This window comes from Pan troglodytes, chromosome 16 (genome assembly GCF_028858775.2).
Source record: "Pan troglodytes isolate AG18354 chromosome 16, NHGRI_mPanTro3-v2.0_pri, whole genome shotgun sequence".
Classification (NCBI taxonomy): domain Eukaryota; kingdom Metazoa; phylum Chordata; class Mammalia; order Primates; family Hominidae; genus Pan; species Pan troglodytes.
In genome coordinates, this window is record NC_072414.2 from 42,483,485 (window position 1) to 42,504,135 (window position 20,651).

The 20,651-nt window shown below is 39.0% G+C and overlaps 2 protein-coding genes across 15 annotated transcripts in view; one reads left to right on the forward strand and one right to left on the reverse strand.

The window, feature by feature from the left end:
• USP8 (ubiquitin specific peptidase 8) overlaps positions 1-12,862 on the forward strand; it is a 76,205-nt gene extending 63,343 nt beyond the window's left edge. For all 14 annotated transcript variants that reach the window (XM_016928212.4, XM_054666940.2, XM_063794939.1 and 11 more), the window contains 8 exons: positions 2,923-3,003; positions 3,387-3,649; positions 5,824-6,036; positions 7,193-7,403; positions 8,968-9,204; positions 10,187-10,329; positions 11,680-11,812; positions 11,983-12,862. In XM_016928212.4, coding sequence (XP_016783701.1) covers positions 2,923-3,003; positions 3,387-3,649; positions 5,824-6,036; positions 7,193-7,403; positions 8,968-9,204; positions 10,187-10,329; positions 11,680-11,812; positions 11,983-12,168 — 1,467 coding nt within the window. In that variant the 3' untranslated portion in view covers positions 12,169-12,862. The remainder of the gene's footprint in view (positions 1-2,922; positions 3,004-3,386; positions 3,650-5,823; positions 6,037-7,192; positions 7,404-8,967; positions 9,205-10,186; positions 10,330-11,679; positions 11,813-11,982) is intronic.
• A 786-nt stretch (positions 12,863-13,648) lies between these two features.
• USP50 (ubiquitin specific peptidase 50) overlaps positions 13,649-20,651 on the reverse strand; it is a 48,882-nt gene continuing 41,879 nt past the window's right edge. Inside the window, 1 exon segment of the mRNA XM_003952651.6 lies at positions 13,649-13,927. Coding sequence (XP_003952700.2) covers positions 13,742-13,927 — 186 coding nt within the window. The 3' untranslated portion in view covers positions 13,649-13,741.

Consider the following 20,651-nt stretch of genomic DNA (forward strand, 5'->3'; position numbering starts at 1 on the left):
GGCCGGGTGCGGTGGTTCACACCTGTAATCCCAACACTTTGGGAGGCTGAGGTGGGAGGATCATTTGAGTTCAGGAGTTCGAGACCAGCCTGGCCAACATGATGAAGTTCTGTCTCAACAAAAAGTAGCCGGGTGTGGTGGCGTGTGCCGGTAGTCCCAGCTACTTGGGAGGCTGAGGCAGGAGAACCACTTGAACCCAGGAGGCAGAGGTTGCAGTGAGCCTAGATCACGCTACTGCACTCCAGCCTGGGCAACAGAGCAAGACTCCATCTGGGAAAAAAAAAAAACTTACTAATGTAACCAAATATCACCTGTACCCCAATAACCTATGGAAAAATAAAAACAGAAAAAAACACGTTTTATTAAAGTTCTTCTAAGAACGAAAAATAAAATTTCTTAAGATGTGTAAGCCTTACAAAAATTAAGAACTTAAGCCTTAGTCAAACAGCAGTGCTCCAAAAGTGAAACCCAAAGGAGCTGAAAATGAGTTAACAATAAGAGAAAATGAAGAGAGAGAGAGAGAGACACATGCCTTCTCTTCTTCTGACATCCTTCTGTTCCTTTTAAAGAGAAAGAGTAGGGATTAGATGACTGGAACCACAAAGTGAAGACTAAAAAATAGAAAGTGAAAATTGAGGTTTGCAGTTACTCCCACTGGTCCTGACATTCTAAGCAGGGCTTCACACCAGCTACAGCCAAGGTCTTTGGCAACATTGAAAGGAAAACAAAAGTTGTCTTTGTTGGCCACCCACCATCTTGCCCCATCTCTGCCCTTCAGGAAGCAAGGGTACTCAATATATCTTCTGGCTGTCTTAAATCTCATACTGTATGATCCACTCTACACTCATTCTGTGTAAAATGCCACAGACAACTAAGTATTGATGAAATAGCATTTTAAAGTAATTCTCACGCATTAAGAAGGCTCAATAAAACTTACTGTATTTGCTGAGCAACTACTATGTCTCTAGCACTGTGCTAAATGCTTGAGGGCAGTGTTTTTAAAATCCCTAAGGTCATAATCAGTATAAGTATAAGCCTAGGTGTGGTGGCACAAGCCTGCAGACCCAGCTACTTGTGAGAGTGAGGCAAGAGAATCATTTGTGCCAAGGGTTCAAGAACAGCCTCGGCAATGTAGTGAAACCCCATCTTTAAAATTTTTTTAAATGACATTTGCAAACATTTTCTCCCAATATGTGGCTTATCTTTTCATTTTCTTGATGGAGTTTCTTGAAGCACAAAAGTTTTTGTGGAAGTCCATTCTGTCATATTTTTCACATGTGGATTGTGCTGTTGGTATTGTATCTAAGGAACATTTTTTCTGACCCAAAGTCATAAAGTAATGAAGATGTTTTCTTCTTAAGGTTTCAGTTTTGGTGCTTAGATCTATGATCCATTTCAAGTTAATTTTTATATACAGTGTGGTAAGGATTTAAATCCATCTTTTTGCATGTGGATATTTAGTTGTGCCATTTGCCTTCATTTTGACAGAATTTTTTTCCAGCACACATATTCTATTTATTACATGTTTGTATTCAACAGAATTTGTCACCAGGCAGGAGTACAGTGGCATGATCATAGCTCACCTGACCACCTGGGCTCAAGCCTTGACCACTTGCCTCAAGCGATCCTCCCACCTCGGCTTCCTGAGTAGCTAGGACCACAGGTGCATGCCATCAAGGTTGGCTTTTTTTTTTTTTTTTTTTGGAGATGGAGTCTCGCTCTGCCACCCAGGCGGGAGTGCAGTGACACAAACTCAGCTCACTGCAACCTCCGCCTCCCAGGTTCAAGCAATTCTCCTGCCACAGTCTCCCAAGTAGCTGGAATTATAGGTGCATACCACCATGGCTGGCTAATTTTTGGATTTTTTTTTTTTAGTAGAGATGGGGTTTCACCATGTTGCCCAGGCTGGTCTCGAACTCCTGACCTCAGGTGATCCACCTGCCTCGGCCTCCCAAAGCGCTGGGATTACAGGCGTGAGCCACTGTGCCCGGCCAAACCTGGCTAATTTTTAAAATTTTTTTTATAGAGACGGGGTCTGTGTTGCCCAGGCCGATCTCAAAACTCCTGGGCTCAAGAGATCCTCCTGCCTTGGCCTCGCAAAGTGCTGGATTACAGGCATGAGCCACCCTGCCTGGCCTAGAATGTATGTATCTTAAGACATGAAGAATATAAAAATAGAAATGGGTGGTTCATCAGGCGTTTTTGTTTTCTATTAATTTTTTAAAGGAAGTGGAAGTATCACATTCAATTATATTGAGGTTGATGCCTCAATATATTGGCTTGTTTTTACTTATATAACATTTCGTCAGTATTTTGTGGGATGAATGAATATAGAAGAAGAAATGTTAGGAGAGCAAGATGACTTTAGGTAGATTTAGAATAAGCCAAGATAATGAAATTTTGTAGCCTTTCTTGTGAATATTCATTTGCTAGGATACTATAACGTCTATTCTCTACTTACACCTCTTAGCATATAGAGAAAAGGCACACTTAGTCCTAAAGAATACATTAGGTTTATATTTTACGTAATCGTTTGCTGTGGAAAACTAAAAAAAAAATTTTGACTAAAATACCTTGAGATGCAAAATTAAAAAAAAAAATGTGGCCTTTCTTATTTGCTTGGATCCACTGTCTTCCTCCCCGTGAACTACCACAGAAGGCCATCTACCTCCACCTTGCCACCTGCTATCATTACAGGCTTAGACATACTCCTCTACACCTTGGTATAGTAATATTTGTACTTTGAGAAAAAGATAATTTTTTTCATCTCTGAATCTGTTTTTTAAAATATGAAGGGCAGCCAAGGCAAGGTTTTTTGATTCTTTGGTACAAGTAGCTTAAGTTTTTATATGACAAAATTTAATTGAAAAATCAGATTTAAAAAAAAATTTTTTTTAATTTTTTTAATTTTATTTTAATTAGGCTCAACGAGAACCTTTGACAAGAGCACGAAGTGAAGAAATGGGGAGGATCGTACCAGGACTGCCTTCAGGCTGGGCCAAGGTAAAAGTCAGAATTAGCAGTAAAATAGCCACTGTGTTCCTAAAAAATGTTTTATTTGTTTATTTTACATCTTCTGTAATGCAGAGTCAACTCCATTTCTCCATTATAGAGAACATAGCTTATTCCCCTAATTATAACAGGGTGAGATTTCTCAATACCCAACCTGAGATGCTGGCTACAATATATGAGCATTCTGGCATTTATCATTTAGAAATAGTGTATTACTTTAAAACCTAAATTTCTTTTGAAGTTTATCACCATTTTATTCGAATTATTTTAATCCAAAAGTAAATTTAGCAGAATACTTTGGAGTGATTTCTTTGTTTATATAATGCTTATTTTTGTTTTTTGACCTGTTTTTTTTTTTTTCTTTTCCATCTAAGTTTCTTGACCCAATCACTGGAACCTTTCGTTATTATCATTCACCCACCAACACTGTTCATATGTACCCACCGGAAATGGCTCCTTCATCTGCACCTCCTTCCACCCCTCCAACTCATAAAGCCAAGCCACAGATTCCTGCTGAGCGGGATAGGGAACCTTCCAAACTGAAGCGCTCCTACTCCTCCCCAGATATAACCCAGGCTATTCAAGAGGAAGAGAAGAGGAAGCCAACAGTAACTCCAGCAGTTAATCGGGAAAACAAGTATGTTTATCTTAACTCCTAGAACTAAAATAATGTGCTGTATTTCAAAATTTCTACTCTGAATCTATCAGTATGTTAGTGTCAGGGAGTTGGAAATTTCTGTGGATGGCTATACCAGCCGTTATTATTTACCACAGAGAACAAAACAAATGAATAGAGAAAATGTTGTTGGTTTTTCTCCCAAGTGCTCACTTAATATACCAGAGAGGATTATTTTAAGTGTTAATGTAGATATAAAATCATTGTTATGTTTTACAGTTTCATGCCAGAGTACCCTCACGTTTTTCATAGACCGCCTGTGGTCCCGGAATCTCCCTTTGAGGACCATAATTTTCAGCAATATTGAGCTTGCCTTGTTGCAGCAATCAAGTTCCAAACTTTTTTTCCCCTTAGCCAATAATGTAAGCGAAGTTTTCCTATAGTATTAAAATAACAAGCACTTTAGTATATCATCCTCTAATCCTTATTCTGTTCCCTTTTCCTTCGTTGTAGTTTTGCTATTCTGTTTACAAATATTGACCAATAGGTTAGGTTTCCCAAAATAGTTTCATTTAGCTATACTTCTGGCTTCGTCCCTTTTGGAATCCTCTTAGCTTATGACTGATAGGGCTATGAGGAGATGATTTAAGTCTGTGTACCACTTCTAATCTTTACTTTTTTGGGAGGAGGGGGCCAATAGGTGGAAGTATAAATAAATGATTTTTTTTCCCATTTATTATACACTTGTATTTGCTAAGGAATTTTAATTAGGCTCTTTTAAGCCTAATCCTAAGTAAGTTGAACACATCCTAAGAAAGTTGAAATTTTTTCTTCCTGAGAACTTACCCTGCCAGGTGCAGACTTATTCGAAGGAGCTTTTAAAAATTCTATTAATCTTGTTATAGCTTTTAGAGTTCATTATAATAACTAGTGAGATTTAATTTCTTCTTGAATCATTCTTAAGTGTGTTAATTTGATAATGTTTTAAGGACTGTATGCTGTTTGTGTATTTTTTTATATATTGAACAGAAAAAGCACACGAGTACATGCACCTGAGTACAGGTAAAGAAGAGCTGATTGAAATATAGTTTAATCTGTTCTCAGTATTACTTTTAGGGGTGGAAGAACGTTAAGGATTAATTAAAAAAGAAAAAAGACCTATCAGTTAAGATTTTCCTTATGCTTCAGCAGTTCTAGTAGTTCCACATATAAATCAAATACACCATATTACAGAAGTCTAGAAGGCATTCTCTGCCCCAGCACTGTCCAGCAGATCTTTCCGTGGTGATAGAAATGTACTGTATCTGTGCTGTCCAGTATGGTTTGTGTCTACTTTGAAACGTGATTAGTGCAACTAAGGAATTTTTTTTTTTTTGAGACGGAATCTCACCCTGTTGCCCAGGCTGAAGTGCAGTGGCATGATCTCAGTTCACTGCAACGTCTGCCTCCTCAAGCGATTCTCCTGCCTCAGCCTCCTGAGTAGCTGGGACTATAGGCGTCCACTATCATGCCCAGCTACTTTTTATATTTTTAGTAGAGACGGGGTTTCACCATGTTGGCCAGGCTGGTCTCAAACTCCTGACCTCAGGTGATCTGCCCACCTCGGCCTCCCAAAGTGGTGGGATTATAGACAGCCATTGCGCCCAGCTGGAACTGTATTTTTTGACTGTAATTGTGTATCCATCCGTGAATAGTCAACACACTCTAGAATTTAAGTAATAGTACCCAAATAACCTCTGCTTCCCTTGATATCTACTCCACGGTATGGTTTTTTTTGTTTTTGTTTTTATTTTTTTATTATTCCTCATTTGGCATTCTGGGTGAGTTCAAACATTTGATAATGCCAAACTTCCAGGGATCATTTAAAGGAGTTTAAAAGAGCCTTCTCTACTAGAGCTCCTAGTTCATGAGAAGTGAGATAATCTATCTATCTCAAGGTGTCTCTAAGAACCATGACCCACATTAAGAGGTTAAAGGTATGTGTTTCATGGGAAGGTCTGAGACCTTAGTCGTATGACTAATGTTAACCTAAATATTAAATGTCCTGGAAGGCCCAGCATCTTATGAGTTAACATATTAACTGTTTACAAGATGCCTGTGGTACAGGTGCTACAGTTTGCTGCCATTTATAGTATAGAACCTTAATTTCATATGCTCAGCATTTTAAGACATCTTGTATCCTTTTTCTTCCTCAGGCCAACATGTTATCCTAAAGCTGAGATCTCAAGGCTTTCTGCTTCTCAGATTCGGAACCTCAATCCTGTTTTTGGAGGTTCTGGACCAGCTCTTACTGGACTTCGCAACTTAGGAAATACTTGTTATATGAACTCAATATTGCAGTGCCTATGTAACGCTCCACATTTGGCTGATTATTTCAACCGAAACTGTTATCAGGATGATATTAACAGGTAAATACATGTCATACTTTTTGCATTATAATGCTAAAAGGATGATCTAACCGTATTTACTGTCTTAGTCCATTAGTTTTCTGCTGCTATAACAAAATACCTAAGACTAGATAATTTGTAAAGAACGAAAATGTATTTTCTCTTAGTTCTTGACTGGGAAGGCCATCATCTAGGTGCCGGCATCTGGTGAGCTTTTTTGCTGCATCCTCACAGGGTAGAAGGTGGAAGCGAAAGAGGACAGACTCGTCCTGTCAAGCCCTAAACGGCACCTAATCCTGTTCACCAGGGAGGGGAGCCCTCATGGCCTTATCACCTCTTTAAAGGCCCCATCTCTTAATCCTATCACATTGGCAACACCTGAATTTTGGAATATTTGACGTGAATCTGGTGGTAACCTATGAATAAGTAAGCATTTTGGTGTAGGGCTACAGTACGTGAATAATTTCATGTTGACATCAAGAACCCATTTTACCTTTCAAACCATAGTACTTACCACTCAGCTCCAGAAAAGTCAAATTAGGAAAGGGGAAAATATCTTTATCCTTAGGAATAATGAAGGCTGGGCATGGTGGCTCACACTGGTAATCCTAGCACTTTGGGAGGCTGACGTGGTCAGATCACTTGGAGCCCAGGAGTTTGAGACCAGTCTGGGCAACAAGGCAAAACTCCGTCTCTACAAAAATTAGCTAGGTGTGGTGATACATGCCTATAGTCCCTGCTACTTGGGAGGCTAAGGTGGGAGGATCACCTGAGCCCAGAAGGTCAAGGCTGCAGTGAGCCGTGATTGTGCCACTATACTCCACCAGCCTGGGTGACAGAATGAGACCCTATCTCAAAAAAGAGTAAAGCCTTCTCTGATTAGTAAAGGACAGACAGGATGAGAGCAGTGCCGGAAGGCAGAACCTCGCTGTCACGAACTGGAGCCTGTTGATGATGAGGAGACCATGCAGGGCTTGCAGCCAAAAGAAGGAAGCTGAAGGGATGTAAGCAAGTCAGATTCAGATGAGAATCTGGTGGTAAGCCTGCAAATAAATAAGTAGTTTAATGTAGTGCTACAGTATGTGAATAATTTCATGTTGACATCAAGAATCTACTGTACCTTGCTTAACTTTTAAATTTCCTTTATTGTCTTTTGTAACAACTTTTATTTGCACAGGTCAAATTTGTTGGGGCATAAAGGTGAAGTGGCAGAAGAATTTGGTATAATCATGAAAGCCCTGTGGACAGGACAGTATAGATATATCAGTCCAAAGGACTTTAAAATCACCATTGGGAAGATCAATGACCAGTTTGCAGGATACAGTCAGCAAGATTCACAAGAATTGCTTCTGTTCCTAATGGATGGTCTCCATGAAGATCTAAATAAAGTAAGAAATTGGATTTTTCTAAGTTGCAGAGACTCTTTAGGGTTGCTCAGTAGCACTGTATTTTTATAGCAGTTTAAAATTCTAGTTGGTGATAGTTCAGTGCTTGTTTATTCAAATAGTGACTGTATAAGAGAATTATAAAACATCAGGTAAGTGTAATATTTGAAGCATATACAGTTGGTATTTACTAATTAACAAGCAGTATTGCTGAGAAATTTGCAAATGTTAAAATAGTTATTGGAGTTTGTGACCCACATGTATGTGAAAGTAAAATCATAAACAAATGATCTTATAAAAGATTATAGACAGTTTGAGCATTTTTATTGTATGTTTATATAATATGTATATGTTATTGTACATATCCTTATTCTTTTCTTTTTCCCAGTCCCTTGCTGAAAGTGGAACATGCCTTTATTCTTACACATCCTTCTAAAATAAGAATTACTTGGCTGGGCACAGTGGCTTATGCCTGTAATCCCAGTACTTTGGGAGGTCAAGGCTGGTGGATCACCTGAGGTCAGGAGTTTGAGCCCAGCCTGGCCAACATGGCAAAACCTCGTCTCTACTAAAAATACAAAAATTGGCTGGGTGCAGTGGCATGTGCCTGTAATCCCAGCTACTCAGGTGGCTGAAGCAGGAGAATCGCTTGAACCTGGGAGGCAGAAGTTGCAGTGAGCCGAGATTGCAGTGACCACTGCACTCCAGCCTGGGCGACAGAGTGAGACTCTTTCTCAAAAAAAAAAAAAAAAAAATTACTCCATGTAACCAAATGACTCATGTGACTAGTTATTATAAAGGCATGTATGTATACATAAATGACCACCCTCCATTTACATACTACAACTTCTTTTTAGCACTTTTTGTCTCACATATTTTGGGGTCACCATTCTTAACCACTGAACAGATATATATATATACACACACACACACCTACACAAAAATATTTGTGTGTATATATATATACATGTATATATACATACATATAGACACGTGTATATATATATACATGTATATATACATACATATAGACACGTATATATACATAAATATATACACATACATATATACATATAGAGAGAGAGAGAGGCTAGGGCAACAAAATTATATATGTCCAGTTGTAGCCGTAATTCCCAGCTATATGTGGGATATCTTTTCTAAAAACCAAACTTTTTAGCTTTTTCTTTTTTTAGTAGAGATGGAGGGGGGGAGTCTCACTATGTTGCACAAGTTGGTGTCGAACTCCTGGCCCCAAGCAGTCCTCCTGCCTTGGCTTCCCAGAATGCTGGGATTACAAGCATGAACCACCACATCTGGCCCTTTTCAGCTTTTTAAATAAAAATTTTGGAAATTTCAACAAGTCACATTCCTTCAATAAAGTGAGTTTTTTTTGGTATTTTTGGCTAGAATTATTTTTTGCCACACTCAGTGAGATCAGAACTCCTTTATGAGAACTACAGGTGTTTCTAAATCTGGCAAGTGTTTGTATTCACTTTTATTCTTTCAATTTATATTTAAGTGTTTTCTTTGAGATATTAATATAGAGCTTAAATCATCTTATTTCCAGGCTGATAATCGGAAGAGATATAAAGAAGAAAATAATGATCATCTCGATGACTTTAAAGCTGCAGAACATGCCTGGCAGAAACACAAGCAGCTCAATGAGTCTATTATTGTTGCACTTTTTCAGGGTCAATTCAAATCTACAGTACAGTGCCTCACATGTCACAAAAAGTCTAGGACATTTGAGGCCTTCATGTATTTGTCTCTACCACTAGCATCCACAAGTAAATGTACATTACAGGTAAGTTTAAGAAGGAGAGAGAAAATGATTTATTGGATAAAAATGCTGTTTTTATGGATATAGAGATGTAAATTTCTGGTCTTTACCCTTACAAACATTTTATCAGTAAAACTCGGCCGGGCGCAGTGGCTCATGCCTTGTACTCCCAGCACTTTGGGAGGCCGAGGTGGGCGGATCACGAGGTCAGGAGATCTAGACCATCCTGGATAACATGGTGAAACCCCATCTCTACTAAAAATACAAAAAATTAGCCGGGCGTGGTGGTGGGCACCTGTAGTCCCCGCTACTCAGGAGGCTGAGGCAGGAGAATGGTGTGAACCTGGGAGGCGGAGTTTACAGTGAGCTGAGATCTCGCCACTGCACTCCAGCCTAGGGGACAGAACAAGACTCCGTCTTTAAAAAAAAAAAAAAAAACCTTTTATCAGTAAAACTCAATATAAATTCTGTTTTATAATTAGGCCTATATAGATTAGAAAGAAGTAGAAATTTCTTTTTTAAAGATACCTTTATTAAATATTCTTTCAGGATTGTTAGTATGTTTTTAAAAAGTTTTATAAGTTAATTTGGAAAGTTGTCTGTTGACTAACTTAGGCCTACTTTTCATAAGCATTTGCTTTACATGGGGATATCAAATAAATATCCTGTTTTCCATGTATCAACAATATTTCTTATATAAAAGCTTGTTGATAAAGTACCTCCAGAATGTCATTTCCTCCAACAGGGTTTCTCTGATTGACCAGGTTAGGGGCTTTCCTGTGTCCTGTCACAACACACTGTAGGTAGCACTCACCACACTCTGTGCTGTCATTGTTCACTTGTCTATGCTTCTCACTAGATCACAAGCTTTGGGAAGGCAGGAACTCTTTTGTGTAGATTGCTGTTGAATCACTGGTGCCTGCAGAGTGACTAACTAAATAGGTGCTCTCTGACATTATTGAAGAATCGAATTAACGAGTATCTGCTACTTGTTTTTTTCTGCCAGGATTGCCTTAGATTATTTTCCAAAGAAGAAAAACTCACAGATAACAACAGATTTTACTGCAGTCATTGCAGAGCTCGACGGGATTCTCTAAAAAAGATAGAAATCTGGAAGTTACCACCTGTGCTTTTAGTGCATCTGAAACGGTAAAGGGGAAAGTTTGTCCTCCTGTTCAGTGAAATTAAATGAGGGAATTTTAAGTTCTGTGTAATTTATACTTGTTGTACTGCCTGCCATGGGCACATAACAAAGGACGATTATCTGGTTACAGTAGATCTAGGGAAATAAAGCAGAAATGAGACTGTTAGTTCACCTCAGTGTTTTCAATACCACAGCCAAATGACAATACCACTATTTCATGTAATTCCTTATAATTTTAAATAATTACAAAGCATCAAGTGAAAATGTATACAAATATTACAGTATAATTCAAACAAATTAGCACATGAAATGTAACATTCAAACAGCAGACTAAAGCATAACAGACTTAGTTACGTGTTAAATAAAATTTATAATTTTTAAAGTATTTTAACGATAAAATATGTTAATGATACCATTAAGTGCAGAAATAATTTCATCCAGATTTTTCCAATTGATGGAAAAGGTCTAGTCCTATAATAGAAGGAATAATGACAAGAGTTATAAAACACGAACCAGATCTTTTGCTGATTCTTTGGTCTTCACATAATCACATAATCCATGTAACTCAAGAACTTTGAGTTGATTATTTGAAAAACTTTTTAAAGGAAGTTGCACTTTTTTATTGAGAGCTGTAATTTTTGTGTCAAAAAAGCATTTCTGTTAAAAATGTTTTATCTTGTATTGAGATTCTTAGTTCCATATATTAATTTCCAAATTTACATGTTCAGATTTCTCTTGTGTAAATTTTTCTAACAAAAGCTAGTTTTTTCCATTGTCCTAGTTGAGGATTCTGGAAGTATAAACATTCTATAAGTGATTACACATTTGCTAAAATTTTTAATGCTGAATATTTTCAAAATTATGAAATAACCAAGATATCATTGTTTTGATGTTTAAAGGAGCAGAATATGCCAGAATAATGGAATGAATGACATTATTTTAGTCAGTAGTCTCCTACTCTCAATTTCTGGCTCTAGTTTCCTCTGAAGTACAAGCTTGACTCGAGAGCAGCTGTCATTCTTTCTTTTGTGGTGGTCAGCATTATAAACATGTGGGTCTTACCTTCCTAGAAGACTCATGTAGCAGTTGTAGCTGGACCAGAGTATAGTCCTACCTCTACCATTCTGGCTGTTTGACCTTAGGCACATCATTAAATATCCATGTGCCTCAGTTTTCTTGTTTGTAAAATGGAAATGAAGCCAAATGTCTTTAACAGGTTCCTCTACTACTAAAATTCCAAGTCTTTGTATTTGAAATGGATTTTACAGTCCTGGCTAAAAATCTAGATGTTAATGAATGAGGATTCATCCTGGTATCTTCCTCTGTCAGTGTAATTGTAATGTTTTGTTCTGCAGTTTTTCCTACGATGGCAGGTGGAAACAAAAATTACAGACATCTGTGGACTTCCCGTTAGAAAATCTTGACTTGTCACAGTATGTTATTGGTCCAAAGAACAATTTGAAGAAATATAATTTGTTTTCTGTTTCAGTAAGTATCTCTTTGAACTGAAGACTTTTTGTTTCAAAGCAAGTTTAAAAAAAGTTTTAAGTGGTTTCCTACCTCATGGAAGAGTAAGAACAACATAAAGCTTTGAAACTATTGGCGTATTTTAAATAACAATTTTAACTGAATTGATTTTTCTATCTTGTTTGGCACAGAATCACTACGGCGGGCTGGATGGAGGCCACTACACAGCCTATTGTAAAAATGCAGCAAGACAACGGTGGTTTAAGTTTGATGATCATGAAGTTTCTGATATCTCCGTTTCTTCTGTGAAATCTTCAGCAGCTTATATCCTCTTTTATACTTCACTGGGACCACGAGTAACTGATGTAGCCACATAAGGAGACATAGGTTATAAACTAGTTATCTTTTAAAAGGCTCAGCAACACAACTCTTGAAATGCTTATCAAGATAATGGTAGCTATAGCTGGCCATTTAGAGGAATTCTAGGACAGTGGGAGCTGTGTTACTAGCACTATATAATTCCGGTCAGTGCTGACAAATAACATTTAACAAGTATTGCAGTAAGCATCACTTACTTACAGGTACCATTTATTTCAAAACAACTTTTTTAGTCTGCTCCAAAGTTAAAATAATTAACTAGCTAAGCATTATTATTCGACTGGTCTAAAAACCATTGTTATCTTTTTTTTTCCTTTTCACTGTTATGGCCTTTCCACATTTCTAAATCCCATCTTGATATACTATGAATACTCTACTCTAGAATGATGTAAAGCAGATAGGAATGTATGTGTACATATTTATTGCATACTTGCACATCAAATCGATGTACATAGTTTAACACGTGGTCCTTTTGTGAAACCTAGAACTCAGAGGATTGCTTTTTTTCTTTCAGCCTATTTTGAGAAACTTCAGTGCTTTCTTAGGGAAATGACAGGGCAAAGCGATTTTTCTGTTGGCTTTGGGCTGTATTTGTGCACTAAATCTTTATTCTAAAAAAAAAATGGAAACTTTAATTTTTTTAAAACGAGAATTTCATTTACAGCTACATTAAAATCTTAATGAGAAAAATAATTTATAACCCTGTGGGTGTTCTGTCTTTAATATTGTATTATCAAATATAGGACAGTAAAACCATAGATTTTATATACACATGTGCTATATAATAACACCCAGAGTCATTCTTTCAAGACTAGTATTCTCACATATTGAGAATATTCATTCTAAATATTAAAGTAAAAATGCCGGGAGTCAGGCATGATTGCAAAGTGAACTGCATTATAAACTACATCTTTACAGAGTGATGTATTAAGAGGGTTAAAGGAGCTTATAATTTATTTAACCGAGGGACTCAGTTGCTATATATATAGTCAGTAAAACACTCCATATAAAAATAAGATTCTAAAAGTGCTTCAGAAAGAGACCACCATTAGCAGGCTCTCAGGGAGAAGATGAAAGGATGGGGTTCAAATTGTGAAGCTGACAACTTTTCATGTTTTACAATTAGTCTAAGAGACCACTTCTTGGCTAAATTATTATATCAAATATATTCAAATCATATTCTTAAACTCAAAGAGCCATTTGAACAAAAATAATTTTTGTTTAGCTTCATGAGTATCTTTGGAAAATAATTTGTTGAATATATATGATTGTGAGAGATTTTCTGATAAAACACGGAATTTTGAAACCTGAACTCACTATATAATTGCAGTGTTTTGAAGGCCTGCATCCATTAGCATTGCATTATATTCACACTGCCTTTTTCAGTGAACCAAGACCCATCTTCTGGACGACAGATTTATCTTAAGATGAAAGGTTGTATAACATGCCCACAAGGCATAAAAATGTTAATGATGCAAGTAAGTTCTAAGAGTTTAATGACCAAGCAAAACTCTACCACCAGATGCTGACTGCTTGTTTTGCAGTGTTCAGGAAACACCATTTTCCTGGCTCTTAACGCTTTTGTATTGGTATGGAAAAGGGCTGGCAACTATAGAACAGGAGATACGCCATAGCATTTTGAACGGAAGTATCTGGAATCTCACTGACTCGTGTGTTATCAAAGCTATACCAGGCCTAGGTGACTGAATTCTTGTAGAAAGCAGTGTAGTGGCCACCATCCAAATCACCAAAATGGTTCTATGGGAGAAAGGAATGTCAAACTTAGTATTCACATATGAACACTAACTACTGGAACAGAAATGATAGGGCCAAGAGATGCTTTTTAAATTGTCCCTTATACTAAATTAAAAGGAAGTGATACTTTTGTTGTTAAATCATGCATATAGCCTGACTGCTATATTGCTTCTCATTTCATTGTAACTACTTATATGTTGTGCCCATTGACTATCATCTGTGAATAAAGAAAGACAATATTTAGCAGCACCTGATTAATGTTTATCAGTGAATATTTAGTTAGCACTTAATATACATCAACTATTAAGCATTAAAGGAAATTTTACAATAAGAAGATAATTCAGGCCGGGGCACAGTGGCTCACACCTGTAATCCCAACACTCTGGGAGGCTGAGGCAGGTGGATTGCTTGAGTCCAGGAGTTCAAGACCAGCCTGGGCAAAATAGCGAGACTCCATATCTTTTAAAGGAAAAAAAAAAAAAAAGATGAGCTAGGCATAGTGGTGCACACCTGTAGTCCCAGCTACTTGGGAAGTTGGGGTGGGAGGATCTCTTGAGCCCGGGAGGTCGAGGCTGCAATGAGCCGTGATTGTACCACTGCACTCCAGCCTGGGTGACAGAGTGAGACCCTGTCTTAAAATTGTAAGTTCATTTACGTAAGATGGCTTCTTTTTTTTTTTTTTTAAAGTTAGGATAAGCCACAGAAGAGACATTTAACATTAGAATAAGGATCTTAACTGCATTGCTACAGCACAAATTGAGGGGGCTATGTAGCAACAACCCCTCAATCACCCATAGGGTACAAAAAATAATGTGTCTCATTTTCCTTTTTCCATGTCTTTCCTAACCCAGTATTGTTTGGAACAAAGGCATTAGAGAGGTGTACTTCCAAGGAGGTGTTATGGTGTATGATAAGGGTCAGCAAACCACGGCCCGTGGGTCAACTCCAGGCTGTTTTTGTAAGACCCATGCATTAGCAACGGGTTTTAAATTTTTATATGGTTGGGGAAAAGATCCAAGTAATAATAGTATTGTTATATGTGAAAATTTTATGAAATTCAAATGTCAATGTCCTTAAAGTTTTATGGGAACACAGTCATGCTCATTTGTTTACACTTTTCAGTGGCTGCTTTAATGATACAACAGTAAAACTGAATAGTTGCAGCCAATACCATATGGCTTATGAGGCCTAAAATATTTACTGTTTGGCCTTTAACAGAATAAGTTTGCTGACCTCTGCTGTAGAGGAAGAAAATTGATTATTTGTTAACTTATTTTTAATTTTTTGAGATGGAGTCTCTCTCTGTTGCCCAGGCTGGAATGCAGTGGCACGATCTCCGCTCACTGCAACCTCCGCCTCCCAGGTTCAAGCGATTCTTCTGCCTCAGCCTTCCAAGTAGCTGGGACTACAGGTGCCTGCCACCATGCCCAGCTAATTTTTTGTATTTTTAGTAGAGATGGGGTTTCACTGTGTTAGCCAGGATGGTCTCGATCTCGACCTCGGGATCCTCCCACTTCGGCCTCCCAAAGTTATTTATTTTTATTTGAGACAGAGTCTTGCTCTGTTGCCCAGGCTGGAGTGCAGTGACGTGATCTCAGCTCACCACAACCTCTGCTTCCTGGGTTAAAGCTCTTCTCCTGCCTCAGCCTCCCAAGTAACTGGGATTACAGGCACGCACCACCACGCCCAGCTAATTTTTTGTATTTTTAGTAGAGATGGGGTTTCGCCATGTTGGCCAGGCTGGTCTTGAACTCCTGACCTCAAGTGATCCACCTGCCTCCACCTCCCAAAGTGCTGGGATTACAGGCGTGAGCCACTGCACCCAGCCTATTTATTTTTAGAAGCAGTTTCTTGCTATGTTGCCCAGGCTGTACATGAATTCCTAGGCACAAGCAGCCCTCTCACTTCAGGCGCCCAAATAGCTGGGACTACAGGCATACACCACCATGTCCAGAATGAAAATGGATCTGTCTAGTTAATTTCAACGTGAATTCGGGTGTAATAGTACATTGTGACCTTAGCGAAATTATTTGACCTTTCTGAGCTTTAATTTCTCATCTATTAACATGGCTTGTTTTGTATAGCTGTTATCAAATATCTCATGTATTGAGGGCTAGTACACAGGAGTTACTTATTCAATATTCCCTTCAACCTTCGTCTTCCCCACCTCTCTCCTTACAGGTAATAGAAATATCTGAAATTCACATTTAAAAGATCAAGGTTCCGCCAGGCATGGTGGCTCACGCCTGTAATCCCAGCACTTTGGGAGGCTGAGGCAGGCGGATCGCTTGAGGTCAGGAGTTTGAGACTAGCCTGGCCAACATGGTGAAAATCCATCTCTTCTAAAAATATAAAAATTAGCTGAGCATGGTGGCGCATGCCGGTAATCCCAGCTACTTGGGAGGCTGAGGCAGGAGAATCGCTTGAACCTGGGAGATGGAGGTTGCAGTGAGCTGAGATCGTGCCATTGCATTCCAGCCTGGGCGGAGCCCTAAACAGGAAATTTAACAACAGTATGGTGTGTGGTTTATGCTTTGTGACTGCCTGGGCGTAAAGACAGTCCCTAGTCTCTGTAACCAGTATGCTCGGGTTTTAAAGGTCACGCAAGGACACTCGAGGTAAAGTCTTAGGCCCCCCTACAAGGTGAGAAGTTGGATTGAGATCCACATACAAAGCCAGGACCTTTAAAGACATTCACCCTCAATGGAAGGATTAAAAAACAAAATCCACCCTCTAGTGCTTGTGTTAGCTTGGACTCATGGTACAGAGAATAAAAGTCACACCTGGGAATTTGTCACCATAGACCTACCTTTTCACCAGTTTGGGATTCAAATTTATACTACCTGTGTGGTCTGAGAATCCTGTGAACTTAATATGAAAAGTATTTCTAGGGCAGTTGCCAGAAGGAAACAGAATTTCTAGATTGTTGCATGTTAACTCAGACCTAACAGGATATCCACATATGAAACCCCAATGAAGTTGAGATCACAATTCAAAATAATAGAACATGCAAGGAGACAATTTATCATAAGAGTCAGAAGGCAATAAGATTTAAACCCCCAAGGACTTTAGATAATAGAATTATTAAGCAGAGGCTACAAATAAAGTATATTTAAATATATTTAGAAGAAGGAAACAAACTTTAGAAACTAAATAGAATTTTCAGAAATGAGAAATACAACATAGTTGGCCATCCATATTTACGGGCTCTGCATCTTCAGAATCAACTAATGTGATGGGAAAGATTTGAAAAAATAATACAACAATAAAAATATACATATTTTAAAATACAGTGTAACAACTATTTACATAGTATTTATATTGTATTAGATATTATAAGTTATCCAGAGATGACTTAAAGTATATGGGAGGATGTGCATAGGTTACATGCAAATACTACTCCAGGCCTGGCATGGTGGCTCACACGTGTAATCCCAACGTTTTTGGGGGATGGAGGTGGGCAAACTGCTTGAGCCCAGGAGTTGTAGACCAGCCTGGGCAACATGGCAAAACCCTGTCTACACAAAATACAAAAATTGACCAGGCATAGTGGCACGTGCCTATAGTCCCAGCTACTTGGTAGGTTGAGGTGGGAGAATCACCTGAGCCCAGGAGGTCGAGGCTACAGTGAGCTGTGACTGAGCCACTGCTCTCCAGCCTGGCAACAGAATGAGACCTTGTCTCAAAAAACAAAAACAAAAAACACCAGAAAAGACACCATTTTATATAGGGCCCTTGAGCATCTGTGGATTTTGGTAGTCAAAGGGATCCTGGAACCAACTCCCTGCAGATACTGAGGTACAACTGTACTGGAAATTAACTTAATGAAGATATTAGGACACAGAAAATGAATAAACCGGACTGGGCGCGGTGGCTCATGCCTGTAATCCTAGCACTTTGGGAGGCTGAGGCGGGTGGACCATGAGGTCAGGAGTTCAAGACCAACCTGGTACACATGGTGAAACCCTGTCTCTATTAAAAAATACAAAAAAATTAGCTGGGCCTGGTGGCGTGCACCTGTAATCCCAGCTACTTGAGAGGCTGAAGCAGGAGAATCGCTTGAACCCGGGAGGTGGAGGTTGCAGTGAGCCAAGATCGTGCCATTGCACTCCAGTGTGGGTGACAGAGTGAGACTCCATCTCAAAAAAAAAAAAAAAAAAAATGAATAAACTGTAAAATGAAGTTGGGGAAATTAGCAAGAATGGAGTAGTGATGGAGAATACGGGTTAAGAGGCATGAAAAATTGAATGAGAATATTCAGCATATGTCCTGTAGAAGTTCTAGGAGGAGAGAATCAAGAGTAGGGGAGCAAGGCAATATTAAAAGTGATAATGGCTGAAAATTATTAATGAGACATGAATCTTCACATTTAGGAAATGCAGCGAGCCAGGGATAAATAAAAATAATACTGCAGAACAACAGAGACAAAGAGAAAAAGCTTAAAAGCAACCAGAAAGAAAAAGAGAGTTTACCCACAAGAATCTAACCTGCTGGTAAAAGTTCTCCATAGCAGCCATAGAAATCAGAGACAATACAGTAGCTTCAAAATAATAGAGAAAAATAACTGTCCATCTAGAATTTGATTTCTAGTTATCATCCAAGAATGAAAGTGAATTAAAGACTTCTCAAAGACTGAGAGACTTTAGGATAACAGACCCTCACTGAAAAGCCTACTGAAATATATGCCACATGAATTTTAAAAACTCAATGAAGGAAGAAGTGATACATAATAGACAGTGATTAACAAAAAAGACTGATGAAGATCCGGGCAAATATAACCCAATATGAACAGTAGAAAACCATGATAATGTCTCCTTTGGAGGCATATTAAAAAATGAATAAAAACCGGCTGGGCATGGTGGCTCACACCTGTAATCCCAGCACTTTGGAAGGCCAAGGCAGGAGGATCGTTTGAGCCCAGGAGTTTGAGACCAGCCTGGGCAACATAGTGAGACCTGGTCTCTAAAAAAAATTAAAAAGTTGGCCATGCACAGTAGCATGCCTGTAGTCCCAGCTACTTGGCAGGCAGAGGCAGGAGGATCCCTTAAGCCCAGAGTTCAAAACTGTAGTGAGCTATGATTCATTGCACTAGTGCACTCCAGTCTGGGCAACAGAGCGAGACCCTGTCTCAAAAACAAAAAATGCTGAAAACAGTAGTTCAGTGATCAGAATTACAGTGTTCTAAGAGCTTTCCATTTCTTTGGGAGCAGAGTATAAAGATCTTGATTAACTTTAGGCTTTAAGTATGAAAGCTGTAGTTTTTTAGCATAATTACTAAAGAATCAAAATGTGTAACTTCCAAAGTTGTAGAGGGAAAATAAAGAAAGCTTTATCAGTTTAGTAGCAGCAAGAACAACAGGGGAAAACAACATAGCAAAGGTCCCCAACCCCCCCAGGCTGCCTGTCCCTGACCTGTTCAGGACCTGGCTGCACAGCAGGAAGGGAGCGGCAAACCTACCCTGAGCACCGCCTCCTGTCAGATCAGCTGCTGCATTAGATTCTCACAGCAGCACAAACTCTATTGTGAACTGCGCATGTGAGGGATCTAGGTTGCGTGCTCCTTATGAGAATCTACTGCCTGATTTTCTGAGGTGGAACAGTTTAATCCCAAATGCCCGCCCCGGCCCCCATCCATGGAAAAAAAACCGCATCAGTGGAAAAATTGTCTTCCACAAAAATCAGTCCCTGGTGCCAACAAGGTTGGGGACTGCCGAATTAGAAAAATAAGGCTAACATAAGCACAAAAGAAGATGACGACAAGTAAATCCGAATTTATTACTAGTTGAAATATATGGGATGTAGTAAATTTACCAAATATTTACTGGATTTTAAATATCCAGTTCTAGCCAGGCGCGATGACTCACGTCTATAATCTCAGCACTTGGGGAGGCCGAGGGGGGCGGATCACGAGGTCAGGAGATCAAGACTATCCTGGCCAACACGGTGAAACCTCATCTCTACAAAAATACAAAAAATTAGCCGGGCATGGTGGCAGGCGCCTATAGTCCCAGCTACTCCGGAGGCTGAGGCAGGAGAATGGCATGAACCCAGGAGGTGGAGCTTGCAGTGAGCCGAGATCGTGCCACTGCATTCCAGCCTGGGCGACAGAGCGAGACTTCATCTCAAAAAAAAAAAAAAAAAAAAAAAATCCAGTTTTAGGCCAAGTGTGGTGGCTCATGCCTGTAATCCCAACACTTTGGGAGGCCAAGGCAGGCGGATCACCTGAGATCAGGAGTTCCAGACCACCCTGGCCAACATGGCAAAACCCAGTCTCTACTAAAAATACAAAAATTAGCTGGGTCTGGTGGCACGTGCCAGTAATCCCAACTACTTGGGAAGCTGAGGCAGGAGAGTTGCTTGAACCTGGGAGGTGGAGGTTGCAGTGAGCCAAGATCATGCCACTGCACTCCAGCCTAGGGGACAGAGTGAGACTCTGTCTCAAAAACAAAACAACAACAACAACAACAACAACAAATCCAGTTCTATGCACTATATAACATTTAGAACTCAGAAAAGGTGTATTTCCTTTGAGCATCATGTCGGTGCTTAAAATGTTTCAGATTTTGGAGCATTTTGGATTTTCAGATTAGGGATGCTCAACTTGTCGTAGGTAGATATGACCAAGAGAAAGCTGAAGTAGCTATACATCAGCTAAAATGGTCCCTAAGATAGAATGCATTGTAAATGAGTCACTTTATAATGAAAAAAGGTTTAAATCACCCAAATT